The sequence below is a fragment of the Electrona antarctica genome, assembly GCF_951216825.1.
Source record: "Electrona antarctica genome assembly, chromosome: 19".
NCBI lineage: Eukaryota > Metazoa > Chordata > Actinopteri > Myctophiformes > Myctophidae > Electrona > Electrona antarctica.
Genome location: NC_136800.1, coordinates 8051673 through 8066672, shown reverse-complemented (window position 1 = coordinate 8066672; position 15000 = coordinate 8051673). Strand labels below are relative to the sequence as shown.

Sequence of the window (15000 nt, the reverse complement as noted above, 5' to 3'; positions counted from 1 at the left end):
AGAGACAAACACATTAACCTAACATTCAAGGACAGACGGAAGGAGACAACGGAGCTGTGCGTGTATAGGACGGACAAAAAGCACACAGACAATGAACAGTCAAACGCTAGGGCGGAATGATGAACTGAGAGAGGCTGACTGTGAAAGAGGAGACTCGTGAAGGTGTTTAGAGAGAGAAGGGTGGGTGGGGGTAAGGGCCTATTCATACTACAACATGACGTCACTGAGTTGCGGTGAAGAGAAACGGCAAAGCACCGCTCTCCCCAGCCCTTCTATTTGTTTATACTAACCACCAAAACGGTGGTCACCGAGACTCATTCCGGGCAATGCTTTTGGTCTAGAAGTTGGGTGGGCGGCCCCACTGGTAAAAACAAACGACAAACTCGTGACAGAGCAGCGGAAGAACAAGAGAACCAAGGACTGAAATAATAGAGACAGTGACAGAAAGAGAGAGAGAGACTATATAGAATAGGAAAGGAACCGAAAAGGACCAGAAAGGAATAGAATAGAGGTAGATAGGCAGTAGAGAGATAGCAGAGGGAAAACAATGGACGAATTTGAGGAAGTGTTGGCCAAGGAGGTTAGGAGATATGAGTACGGTGATGGACTATGAGTGCCGGTATCAAAACCACCGTTTTGGGGAAGAGGTGACGACCGAAAAGGTGGCCACCTCTCTAAAACCGGAGTCTGAATAGGCATCTACGCCCCTGTGTGGGGCGTAAATGCCTTTGAACAGGCCTTACCGTTGTTTGAGGCGTAGATGCCTTTGAGCAGGCCGCCCTTGGCCTTGAGGCTGCAGATGCGGTTCCTCTCGCAGTGCAGCGTCTCCAGCCGGGGGAGGACGGAGGCGTCCAGCTCCTCCAGACGGTTGTCCCTCACGTCCAGCTGGGTCACGTGCCTCAGCAGGTCGGGCTCGTCGGGCACCATGCGGCTGATCTTATTCAGCCTGACAGACAGGGCAGAGAAGAGGACACCGGTCACTTCATCTGTTTCTGCCACCGACTGAACTGCCGCAGGGGATGTGGCCTTTCCTTTTAGCCCTGTGGAACCTACGCACGGTGGGTCAACCGGACCAGGCCCTCGGCACGGTGGGTCAACCGGACCAGGCCCTCGGCACGGTGGGTCAACCGGACCAGGCCCTCGGCACGGTGGGTCAACCAGACCAGGCCCTCGGCACGGTGGGTCAACCGGACCAGGCCCTCGGCACGGTGGGTCAACCAGACCAGGCCCTCGGCACGGTGGGTCAACCGGACCAGGCCCTCGGCACGGTGGGTCAACCGGACCAGGCCCTCGGCACGGTGGGTCAACCAGACCAGGCCCTCGGCACGGTGGGTCAACCGGACCAGGCCCTCGGCACGGTGGGTCAACCGGACCAGGCCCTCGGCACGGTGGCCTCTGAACTGTGAAACGCCCTCCCTGGCCAACTGAGAGCGCCGTAGTCGATTGACTCTTTTAAGAGAGGACTAAAGACCTACCTTTTTAGGCATTTTTCTAACTTACTGGTTTTATCGGTAGGCTCCATGCCCTCATGTTTTAATGCTATTTTTGGAAAAATCATGAAAATGTGGCGAAATATTCTTTTACAGCGAACGTTTTTAATTCAAATTTTTGCTACTGGGGGTCCCTGGAACAACACATTTCCAGATGGGCGGGGGGGGGGGGGCAAATACATGAAATAGTTTGAGAATCGCGCATATAGACAAAAAACAGTCATGATTTAGAAGAAGACATTTGTAGAATCAGTTCTCAGGTCTTAATGGGTTTAGAGCACTGGTTTCCAAACACATGGTTCAAGACACTGGTTTCCAAACACATGGTTCAAGACACTGGTTTCCAAACACATGGTTCAAGACACTGGTTTCCAAACACATGGTTCAAGACACAGACACATAAGTGTTAAGTTTGGTTTCCTACATTCTGTTTTTAATTATTATTTCAAAACATTTTCAAAAAACATTCCCCCCCAAAAAGCTACAAAATATCATGAATTAAAAACTAATGTTTTCAGTATTTTCATGAAGAAATAAAAGAAAGATCTAAGGAATTACATACATTATAAAAAAACTAAACGGGAACGGAAAATAGCTCTGGAATAGTTCTGGAAGCTTACAACACGGCACAAAGCGGCGCGTTGCGATCTTGTAGATCGGCTAATTTCACAAGTTTGGGAGACATCAAAGTTCTCTTTTGGGTCACGGCCTATAAGGCGTCTGGGAACCACTGATCTGCACTCTAGTGAACAAGACGTTTGGAACCACTGATCGGCACCCTAGTGAACAAGACGTTAGGAACCACTGATCTGCACTCTAGTGAACAAGACGTTTGGGAACCACTGATCTGCACCCTAGTGAACAAGACGTTAGGAACCACTGATCTGCACTCTAGTGAACAAGACGTTAGGAACCACTGATCTGCACTCTAGTGAACAAGACGTTTGGGAACCACTGATCTGCACTCTAGTGAACAAGACGTTAGGAACCACTGATCTGCACTCTAGTGAACAAGACGTTAGGAACCACTGATCTGCACTCTAGTGAACAAGACGTTAGGAACCACTGATCTGCACTCTAGTGAACAAGACGTTTGGGAACCACTGATCTGCACCCTAGTGAACAAGACGTTAGGAACCACTGATCTGCACTCTAGTGAACAAGACGTTAGGAACCACTGATCTGCACCCTAGTGAACAAGACGTTAGGAACCACTGATCTGCACTCTAGTGAACAAGCTGTTTGGGAACCACTGATCTGCACCCTAGTGAACAAGACGTTAGGAACCACTGATCTGCACTCTAGTGAACAAGACGTTAGGAACCACTGATCTGCACCCTAGTGAACAAGACGTTAGGAACCACTGATCTGCACCCTAGTGAACAAGACGTTTAGGAACCACTGATCTGCACTCTAGTGAACAAGACGTTAGGAACCACTGATCTGCACTCTAGTGAACAAGATGTTTGAGAACCACTGATCTGCACTCTAGTGAACACGGCGTTTGGGATCCACTGATCTGCACCCTAGTGAACAAGACGTTAGGAACCACTGATCTGCACTCTAGTGAACAAGATGTTTGAGAACCACTGATCTGCACTCTAGTGAACAAGACGTTTGGGATCCACTGATCTGCACCCTAGTGAACAAGACGTTAGGAACCACTGATCTGCACTCTAGTGAACAAGACGTTTGGGAACCACTGATCTGCACCCTAGTGAACAAGACGTTTGGAACCACTGATCTGCACTCTAGTGAACAAGATGTTTGGGAACCACTGATCTGCACTCTAGTGAACAAGACGTTTGGGAACCACTGATCTGCACTCTAGTGAACAAGATGTTTGGGAACCACTGATCTGCACTCTAGTGAACAAGACGTTTGGGAACCACTGATCTGCACCCTAGTGAACAAGACGTTAGGAACCACTGATCTGCACTCTAGTGAACAAGACGTTTGGGATCCACTGATCTGCACTCTAGTGAACAAGACGTTAGGAATCACTGATCTGCACTCTAGTGAACAAGATGTTTAGGAACCACTGATCTGCTATAGTGAACAAGACGTTTGGAACCACTGATCTGCACTCTAGTGAACAAGACGTTTGGAACCACTGATCTGCACTCTAGTGAACAAGACGTTAGGAACCACTGATCTGCACTCTAGTGAACAAGACGTTTGGAACCACTGATCTGCACTCTAGTGAACAAGACGTTAGGAACCACTGATCTGCACTCTAGTGAACAAGACGTTTGGAACCACTGATCTGCACTCTAGTGAACAAGACGTTTAGGAACCACTGATCTGCACCCTAGTGAACAAGACGTTAGGAACCACTGATCTGCACCCTAGTGAACAAGACGTTAGGAACCACTGATCTGCACTCTAGTGAACAAGACGTTAGGAACCACTGATCTGCACTCTAGTGAACAAGACGTTAGGAACCACTGATCTGCACCCTAGTGAACAAGACGTTAGGAACCACTGATCTGCACCCTAGTGAACAAGACGTTAGGAACCACTGATCTGCACTCTAGTGAACAAGACGTTAGGAACCACTGATCTGCACCCTAGTGAACAAGACGTTAGGAACCACTGATCTGCACTCTAGTGAACAAGACGTTAGGAACCACTGATCTGCACTCTAGTGAACAAGACGTTAGGAACCACTGATCTGCACTCTAGTGAACAAGACGTTAGGAACCACTGATCTGCACTCTAGTGAACAAGACGTTAGGAACCACTGATCTGCACTCTAGTGAACAAGACGTTAGGAACCACTGATCTGCACTCTAGTGAACAAGACGTTAGGAACCACTGATCTGCACTCTAGTGAACAAGACGTTAGGAACCACTGATCTGCACTCTAGTGAACAAGACGTTAGGAACCACTGATCTGCACTCTAGTGAACAAGCGGCTCTGTGGCCTTTCCTTTAGAGAAGGCAACAGAGGATGACTGATGATGAACGGGATTCGTGCTTTAACCCATTTAGGCCCGACGTCGAAATTAAAAAAATGTAATAATATATATTCAAAGATTTGAGGCACATTTTCACGATTTTTCAAAAATAGCAGACCTACAAGTTCATAGCGCGGCACCGAGTGCCGCTTGTAGATCTGAGCTTGTAGATCTGCTAGATCTGAGCTTGTAGATCTGCTATTTTTCAATAGCTAAAGTATAACATAATGCTTTAAAACACCAAAAGGGGTTCCCGCCCAAAATGGTAAAAAAAAAAAGGCTTTTAAATAAACAGTTTTCGGAAAAACCTATGTTTCTATGTCAGTGGTGCTCAACCTTTTCCATGTCAAGGACATGGAAAAGGAATATACCAGAGAATATACCAGGGACCCTCCAGATTTTTCAAAAATAGCAGATTTACAAGCTTGAAGTGCGGCACTCGGTGCCGCGCTATGAGCTTGTAGATCTGCTATTTTTCAACAGCTGAAGTTTAAAATAATGGTTAAAGTGGTTAAAAGCTATAAGATGTGCTCCCGACCTAAATGGGTTAAGTGATTGAATACGAATAGAGGGGGTCGCTGATTTGAATCGTCTGTTTTGTAAAGGATAATAAATTGCCTGTATGAAATGTTTTGAATGAAGTAACAGAATGATTAATAGTCATTTATAATTACATAATTGTCAAGAGTCTATAACAACAGAGACATACTGTATACGGGACTATTCCTCCACAAATAAAGAATCAATCATAATCATAATGAATCATCCTACACAACAGCCAACTCGTGAACGGATTACAAGCCGACACATTTGACAAATGGCACATTTTAATGTCTTGCAGAAGGGGGGCCTGGGCCGCGGTCCAGGCACCTAGGCCGGCAATCCCGCCTGATGGCGTGTCGTGGGTTCGAGTCCCGACTCCGAGCATGTATTCCCCTCTCTCCCACTTTCCTGTCCAAACATTACTGTACCCTATCAATAAAGGCAAAATCCCCCAAAAAATAGGGTGTGGGATATGTTTTTTTCTTTCAAACCTGATGAACCTGATGCTGTGCCCACAGTAAAACACCACCAAGTGTGACCTTTGTCTCCACCGAGGTTGAGAACGCTGTGACGCCGTAGCGGCACGAGACCGCATGCAGTCACCGAACGAACGGGAGACAAGCCGGTGATGTATTAACTACGAGATACTGCCAAGTCACACTGGCCCTGCACTTTCCCAAGCTGGGGGCGGAGGGGAAGGGGGGGGGGGGGGGGGGAGGGGGGGGGGGGGGGGGACAGCTGATGGAACAACCACAGGCCAATGATTTCCTTGATTCCGTGCCGAAACGTTGTTTAGCCGTCGTAGTTATGTCTTCCGCTCAGTGTTTAGGCCTTGGTCATTAGAGGGGTTTAACACATGTCACACAGTTCATGGTTTTTTTGGCATGACTGGTACTGTAACTGTATTTGTAACACTGTATTCTGTCTTGAGAAAGAACCAGTGTTATGTATGCCGTTACGTACAGTAGTAAACTCCCCTCAAACCCTGTAAACCAGCACTATGGTGGATTTAAATCTACAAAGCCAAATGTCTCATTATTGGTGTGGTTTAGTACCAGTTGAAACATAAACGGGGGAAGTGAGTGGAATCATCATAGCCCAAAAGACAGTGGTGTGTCGAGACAAGTCCAGCGTGTGCAACAACGAGATTCAAAACCACTGGCCTCAGAGAACAAAATAATTAACCCATTCAGGCCCGACGTCGAAATTAAAAAAAAATGTTTTCTAAATCATGACAATTTTCGGGAAAGATTTGAGGCACATTTTAACGATTTTTCAAAAATAGCAGACCTACAAGTTCATAGCGCGCCACTCGGTGGCGCGCTATGAGCTTGTAGATCTGCTATCTTTCAATAGCTAAAGTTTAACGTAACGCTTAAAACACCAAAAGGGGTTCCCGCCCAGAATGGGAAAGACGAGCGGTGTATGTGACTCACTCCCAATCTTCCGCCGTAGTCTGAAAACGCACCTCTTCAGACTCCATCTTAGCCCGCAGCACTTTCCGTAGCACTTGCACTAGCCTCGACGACCTTCCAGGCGTATGCAAAGGCTCAATTCAACTTATGTAATTTAGATAGCATTTTATGTAGACATAGCACTCTATAGTGTATACTCATAGCTTCACTGTACAGATATTCTACTGTTAGACATGTTAGTTATGATCCTTGTCTGATGACTATTTATATGTATTTAATATATTATCATGGGCCCAGGCGGTGGCGTAACCGTCTGGGCACCCGACTGGTAATCCAGTCGCAGTGTGCCGCGGGTTCGACTCCCGAGCCCGACACAGCCTTTACTGCATGTCTTCCCCCATCTCTCTCCCGTTTCCTGTCAGCCTACTGTCTGTCCCTTCAAAAACCAATAAAAGGCGTAAGCCGCAAAAAAATATCTTTAAAAAAAAATATATATTATCATGTGTTGTTCTTGCTTACCGTAAATCGCTCTGGATTAAGATCGTCTTGCTAAATGCCTTAAATTGTAAATTGCACGTGTCCGAAACGCCTGCGGCTCCGTACAGTACGTACCGTAGGTCTATGTGCTTGACTCGGAGCAGCCGGAAGCTCTGCAGGGTGAGCGTCTCCAGGCTGTTGCCGGCCATGCAGAGCTTCTCCATGTTGGCCAGCCTCTCCAGGACCTGTGGCACGGCGCTGAACTGGTTGAAGGACAGGCCCAGGTAGCCCAGTCTCTGCAGGGTGCCCAGCTCGCTGGGCAGGGAGCCCAGGTCGTTACCGTCCAGCAGAAAGGTCTGCAAGCTGTAGTGTGGACAGGGAGAGGAGAGAGGATGAGGGATGAGGGGTATACAAGTTGGCAGTGGGGTTGATTTTGTCGACTTGTGCCGCGTTCGTTTACACACGGGCAGATGCAAAGATCCAAAGATGCAAGTATTCACAGCATATTTGACGCTTTGTAGCTGAAGTTGGAGCCAGTTCCTCTTATTTGTGGCGTTGTATTTTTTTTGCAGGAGCTACAAACTCGGGTGCATCTTTGCATCTTCATGTCGCTGGCTTACATTGACAATGAATGGTAGACTGTATCTTTGCATGCGTGTGAACGCACCATAAAACTATGACGAAAAATGTTCGTCGACTACCTTTTTACACTGAGTAAAACAGAATTAAAAACGAAATAAAATATATGATTGACAATTTCGTCAAACAAATAAAAACTAGACTAAATGTTAAGGAGGGGGACTAGTGGAGAGTCCAGTAGGACTAAAAGACAAGTCATGTTATGCTTGGTTGCATTCTAAAAATAGCAGATCTACAAGCTCACAACGCGTAATTAAATAGCACGACACGTTGTGAGCGTGTAGAGCGGCTATTGTCAGCAAGTGTGAAATCAGCCATTACGGCATGCCACAATACATACATTCCAAGTGATTATTCAAAAGACCATACTAAAACTAAAAATGTGCTGTCAAAATCAACACGAGTTGGCAGGTTTCGTTTTTTTCACTTGCATGCTTTGGGTTGAACTTCTTTCCACTTGCGTCTAATAATTGCCCAAACTTAGTTCAAGAATATTAATGCCTTGGGCATGAATACGTTCATGGCCAGCAGGTGGCAGTAATAGCATGAAGGCCCTACAGGTCTCTTCAGGAATTCACACACAGCCATTCATTCCAGATCATTCTCGCAGATTAAGCAGGTAGGTAACCCGCAGCACAGCGTCTACCTTCCCTTATCTTGGTTTCACTTGTGTTTTGCGCCACTCTCTTTTGCAAGGCAAATGTTTACCGTCAGACAGACCTGCTGAAAGCGCTTATACTGCCACTTGTAAATGCTACAATTGAACAGTAACCCACCCTATCTATGAAGGCACGGTTGAGGAGAACATTTAAAAACATAAATGCATTTAGTTTTTTATTGCCCATTCTACAACTCTATCAGGCAGAATCTTTTTTTTTAATAAATGATGATGCAATTGTGCGGTTGGACGACTCGCAGAAACTGAAATGTCTCTTTCAACATGACATTTTTCCCATTTGCCTCATTTCTTGAAAAGGGCCTGGTTAAGGAGGAGGAGGGCCATTTACATGTACAATTACATTGTCTTATTTGTTCTTATTTTGTTAAAATACTGTACGTATGTTTCATTTATGTTGTATGTAATAAAGGCAAGACCTATTGTGAACAGCTCAGTGGCCTTGTGGTTAGAGTATCCGCCCTGAGACTGGGAGGTCGGGGTTCAATCCCCGGCCAGGTCATACCAAAGACTCTAAAAATGGGACCCAGTGCCTCCCTGCTTGACACTCAGCATCAAGGGTTGGATTGGGGGTAAGTCCCTGCGACATACTAGCGTCATGTCCAGGGGGTGTACTTGTACAGTACATCAAGCTGCCCCACGCTACAGAAACAGGAGATAGGCTCCTGCCCTATGGCTCCTGCCTCATGGCTCGGCAAGGCTACTTACTTACTTATTGTGAACAGGAAGGACTGTAATATCAGTTGTTTTCTATTTATTTTGTTAAATGAATCCCATATGGGATGGGCCAAAGTGGCATGACACGAAAAAAAACGTATTCATCCATCCATCCATTCATTCATTCATTCATTCAAAGTCCAGCACTAATCATGTTATCTATTCTACCTTCTGTTTTGAAGCCTATTAATGGTCACCAGAATATCACATGCGGTGGTTTTTACAACCTCACACCACTGCTGGTTATTTATGTTGTGCAGTGTAATTTCTACTGTTAGTTGCATGCAGCCACAGGCTATGAGCTCAAAGACACAGAGGAGAGGAGATCTTTCCAGAAACCCCCCCCGCTGGGGGGGTCGTGGATGATTTGACGTCACTAACTTGGTCATGGCTCCCACAGAGCTGGGGATGGAGGCCAAGTAGTTGCAGCTCAGGTTGACCTCGGTCAGGGTTGGGATGTCACAGATGGCCAGAGGGAACTGACCCAGGTGGTTGTTGGAGAGGTTGAGGCTCCGCAGACGAGAGAACCTGGGGAGGGGAGGGGAGGGGAGGGGAGAGGAGAGGAGAGGAGAGGAGAGGAGAGGAGAGGAGAGGAGAGGAGAGGAGAGGAGAGGAGAGGAGGAGAGAGAATTAAGTGGCTGGAATGAGGTGTAGCTGTGTCTTGTCATCATTAATATTGCAAAAGAATAGTATATACTCATGAATGCATGAGTATATACGCAATAAGTTAGCATGCCGTTGGCAATACTCACAATGTCTCACAGGCGCCTAAAAAAATCTAAAGAACAAATCTGCCAAAAACGTATGAAACAGGAATGCCACAATGCCATAGTGGACAGACAGGTACTGTATCTCTTTTGCAACAGCTACAGTATGTCTGGTATGTGGGCTGAAGGCGCAATACTGTCACACTGTCCACGTACACAAACACGGCCCCACGTCACGGCAGAAATAAACCTCCACGTATGTATGACTGTTGAGCAAACAAGCGAGGCAGCAACGGCCGTGTTGTCGGTCCAAACACCAGCGGTACCAGTGGTATATGTGCTTTAAGCCCGAGTTTGTACTTGGTTACTGTAGTTGCCTGCGAGGTACGCGTCGTTGAGCTTGTAGATCTGCTATTTCAGGTGTATGACACTCGCAAGTACAAAAAAAAAAACAGGCTTCAGGGTTCAGTGGCAGAGCACGTGATCCTCAGAGGGGTCTGCATATGACGTCCTACTACTACTACTACTACAACACACGCGCACGCACACACACACACACACACACACACACACACACACACACACACACACACACACACACACACACACACACACACACACACACACACACACACACACACACACACACACACACACACACACACACACACACACACACACACACACACACACACACACACACACACACACACACACACACACACACACACACACACACACACACACACACACACACACAACTATGTAAACAGAGGGCAAGGTAAGGTTCAGGGGCTGTTCAAGACGAGCTGTGAGGGTTCGGAAAAAAGCTCCTTTCTCATCTCATTCTGTTAATTTAATTCTACCGGTATGTCCATTCTTATACTCTCAGAGTGAAACTAACACTGTAAGCATAAACAAATACACGTGTGTGTGTGTGTGTGTGTGTGTGTGTGTGTGTGTGTGTGTGTGTGTGTGTGTGTGTGTGTGTGTGTGTTGTTGTGTGCGAGGTGGGAGGCAGGGGAGGAGGGGGTCCCTGCAATCCGCTGAGTAATCCTCAGCAGCCTAAACCCACCCACCCTCTCTCTCTCTCTCCCCCTCCCTCCGCCACCTCTCTCTCCTTTTATATACTCATTCATTCACTCATTCCGTTCCTTCCTCTCCTTGTATTCCTGTTACCTCCCCATGCTTAGAATTCGGTCATTCGTCACTGACATTGGTCTGAGGCAGAGGACTTTCTATTTTCCCCTCTCAGAAACACACGCTCCCTCCCTGCCCATGTTTCTCTCTCTCTCCGTCCGTGTCTGTCCCTCTCTGCAGTTGTCCCCTTGCTTGTCCCATCTACGTCGTCCTTTTGTCCTTTACAAAGTTTTGTTTAGCACGTTAACATATTCCGAAAATGCACACTTTTATTACACTTTTATAAAAGTGTTCATATTGCAAGTGCAGTCAGCATACTTTGAGCCCTGCCTAGGCACCATGCTCTGAATCTCTGTACAAATTAATGAAACCCTTCCAACAGTCAATATTTCATTTCAAGCCCATATCCCCCCCACGCAACACAACGGTGGTCCCCAGGTTGATTTTTAGTCAGGGTGGGGGTCCCTGGTTCACAATCAGTTGAAAACCCCTGATATTATATAAGCATAATTTCTACTATAGGCATTAGGCAGTATATTATCTATCACAGTATGTATCAGAATAATTTATACTACACAATATTTAAACTATAGCCACATATTAGTGGGCTCACTGGGAAGAAAGCACACTCGTTTTGTAATTTATATAACATTCATACTATACACATAAGCTATACTATATTACAATGTTTTACTATAATATTTATATATGCACAGTTTTCACTTGAAAGTCAGTCATATGACAACATATAAATTAACCCATAGATAGGTTGATGCCTGGAGAAAGACAGACAGAGAGATGGACCGATAAAGGCAAGGAGAGGAATAGAAAACAATAGACACTAGACATTACATCCATCCATCCCAACAGGAAAAACACTGACCTATGACCTGTGTATGTGCACGCACGCACGCACGCACGCACGCGCACACACGCACGCACGCACACACACACGCACACGCACACGCACACGCACACGCACACAGTCTAACCCAGACAAGGTTAGCACTAGTAGCGCTGTACTAGTAGCACTCTACCAGCTGTCATCGGAATCAAAATCCCAAGTATGAATGAAGTATCACATTCATACTCGCTACTGGCCTCATTTTTGGGGGGGGGGTTTGCGCTTGGTCAAATATGGATGAGCTCCCAACAGATGTGTTGGTACGGCCAGCAGGGGTGCTGTGTCTCCACTGAACCGTCACGTTCAAGCATTCCCTCTCATCATGTGGAGCCCAGGCTGTACACACTATACAGTATAGTCACTTGTCGCCTTTCTATCGTGTTTCCTTTGTCTTCGGCTCTGGTATGTAATTACCTCCGACCGCAGCACATCAAAGTGTTGTGAGTCACATAATAATGATCACAGCAGTGTTGCAAACATCTCGAAAGCCCTGTGCTGTACCCACACATACAGTACACGCACACACACACACACACACACACACGCAGTACACACACACACACACACAACATACACCCCCCCCCCCCCCCCCCCCCCCATCCATCCATCCGTCACAGTGTTCAAACACTAACACACATAGACATGGATTACATTCTCTCTCACACGCGCGCACGTGCACACACACACACACCATCAGTGCAGTCATCTTTCGATGATAACAGAGAGCCACTATACTAGGATTGAATGCACTGACCCCAAAATCCGTAGCCTGCAGACTCTCTGTCATTCATGTACGGGCACGCACACACGCGCACACGCACACACACACACACACAAACACACGCTGAGCATTTCCAACCGAATTTTGAGAAAGAAGTGCTGTGACAAGCCATGCACAACGCACGCACACACATACAAGCACACAATGCCCACCCAAACGCACAGCATTTCCAACCGAATTTTGAGAAAGAAGAGCTCTGACAAGCAATGCACAACACACACACACGCACGCACGCACGCACGCACGCACGCACGCACGGGTACGTCTTGGCTTGTGGACTTCAATCTGGGCCCGTGATAAGCATGCAGCAGATGGTGCCCACAGAGACAGTGAGGGAGGCCAGGCATATTAAAAGCTTCCCCACAGTCACATCATCTTGTCTAGCCTTCCTTCCAGGCTCTGCCCAGCAGCCCCAGACCCCGGGACTCGTTTAGCCCAGCCTTGTGCAGCCCTGGTCAGCCTCCTTGGCTCGCCTGTACTGTCCTACACACAGTGTCAGGTCTTCTACCTTCTACCTTCACTTAATGTGGCCCCGCAGGTTAATGTCTGAATATTGATATATTATTGATTTCAGCCGTTACAATTCCAAACATGCAAACATGCCCCGCTTTAACTACCGGTACTTTAGCTTAATGACTGGTAACCTATGCATGAAATTAAATAAACAGGTTACTTTTCAGGCTTCCAGTTGGCTGGCAAATGGCTGTGGTCCCACTCACGGTGTCAGATCTAGGGCCCACGGCCCGACTGCAGAGAAATAAGCAATCACGTCCAAGAAAACAAGCCCAGAAGAAGTGACGACTAGCCTGGTGACAAAGTTATTTTAACAACTCAAATGTACCAAGAAAATTGGAAAAATGGGGAAAAAAATTGGAGAAAGAAATCTAACCATTTCAGACTCTGTTTTGGTTCTACAGCCCGCAGGGTTAAGATAACCTGCATGGCTGTGTCCCCAGGGCTACAGTTACCCCTGAACTGCCAAGTCCAGTTAAGCCTTGCAGCCCCATCAGAGCCAGCTCTGTCCCGCAACACAGCCAAGTCCCCGATCCATCTTATGGCCAGAGGTGAGCTTTGCTAAACCATGTGAAGTCTTGTCCCGAGCAGGCCAGCTTATCCCCCCCACACAAACCTCTGCATGTCTGCCGCTAAGCCGAGTCACTCTTCCTCCTCACCCCTAGACTCTCTCATTAATCATTAACAACCCCCCCCATGCCCCCTCCGTCTGACCCCCACATCCTTTGTCATCATCTTTAGCCTCTCTCTCTCTCTGGCCTCAGCGATCGCTATTCCTTCTCTGTAGGAGTCAGACTAGTAGTGGCAGCCTGTTGGGAGTTTTCTAATTGAAAGGAAGCACGCACGACTCCAATTTGTTTCCATCTCTTTGATCATTTTGTCGGGTGCATGGTCGGGAAAGACACCTTTAAATCAGAGAATACCAGCACTCACGCGCCTCGGCGTGAAGTCAGCGTTGTATCAACACTGACAAAGTCTTCATGCCGAAAAACGTTCGTTGTTGTGCTGTCTGTTTGCAGCATACCATACCTACCTATAATGAAACAATAAAGTGCCTTTAACGGACAGTTCCGTGTGTGCTGGTATTCTCTGGTTTAAGCCCGTCGGGAGTGACATTTGGCGCCGTACGTACCTCTGCAGCTGTTGCAGCCGCTGGTCGGCGGCGGGCAGGAAGTTGTGTTTGAGGTTGAGGTGGGTGAGGTCCAGGCTGTAGAACAGGTTGGGAGGGAGCTGCTCCAGACTGCAGCAGGACAGGTCCACAGAGTGGATCCTCTGGGAGACCATCTAGAGGAGAGGGGAGATCAAGTTAAAGTTAAAGTTAAAGTTGAGCTGCTCCAGACTGCAGCAGGACAGGTCCACAGAGTGGATCCTCTGGGAGACCATCTAGAGGAGAGGGGAGATCAAGTTAAAGTTAAAGTTTCTACATTCACTGTCATCAGAAGAGTTGATATTGTAACCACGAGGTAGCGCCGTTTTTTTTATTATTGAGCTCTAACATTGCCATTCTGTTCAAACACCTGAATCTAAGCCTCAATTCTGAGAAAAGCGCCGCTAAAGATTACGCTTACAACGGATGTGGACGGAGGGGAAACAATTCAAATGTCAGCGATATCTTTAGGAATCAATAGTAATCAATAAATGACGAGAATCTTGTCACTGGCACAGATGGGTAATGTACCTAGACACGAGAAATCTCAACATTGGCACAGATTGAGTTAATCACTTAAATTCCGATTTACAAAAATAGCAATTTCACATGAACTTTTTTTATCATATTTGTATTTTCACCCGCTGTCCTTATCAGGATGGTGGACCATTATTTTAGCACTATTTTAGCACACCTAGTATCTGCAACCTTTCAACAGAAGCACTCAAAACAAGAGTTATTATTTAACAATTATAATAATGTTGAAAACCGGGACAATTTAGCAGTGAATGTTGGGGGGGGGGAGAAAACTATTCGTCGTGACTCTGGACAGGACACGCCCAGCTTGAAACTGGGAGAATCCCAGCAGCCAAAGCAGGACGCCTCCTGGTC

General features: G+C 46.8%; 1 protein-coding gene across 1 annotated transcript in view; it reads right to left on the bottom strand.

Annotated features, from left to right (window-relative positions):
- The window catches only part of phlpp1 (PH domain and leucine rich repeat protein phosphatase 1), an 85741-nt gene that overhangs the window by 14334 nt on the left and 56407 nt on the right, over positions 1-15000 (bottom strand). Inside the window, exons 4-7 of the mRNA XM_079488503.1 lie at positions 14095-14246; positions 9299-9445; positions 7021-7248; positions 744-946 (exon numbers count right to left, since the gene is read on the bottom strand). Of these exons, the coding sequence (XP_079344629.1) occupies positions 744-946; positions 7021-7248; positions 9299-9445; positions 14095-14246 (730 nt within the window). The remainder of the gene's footprint in view (positions 1-743; positions 947-7020; positions 7249-9298; positions 9446-14094; positions 14247-15000) is intronic.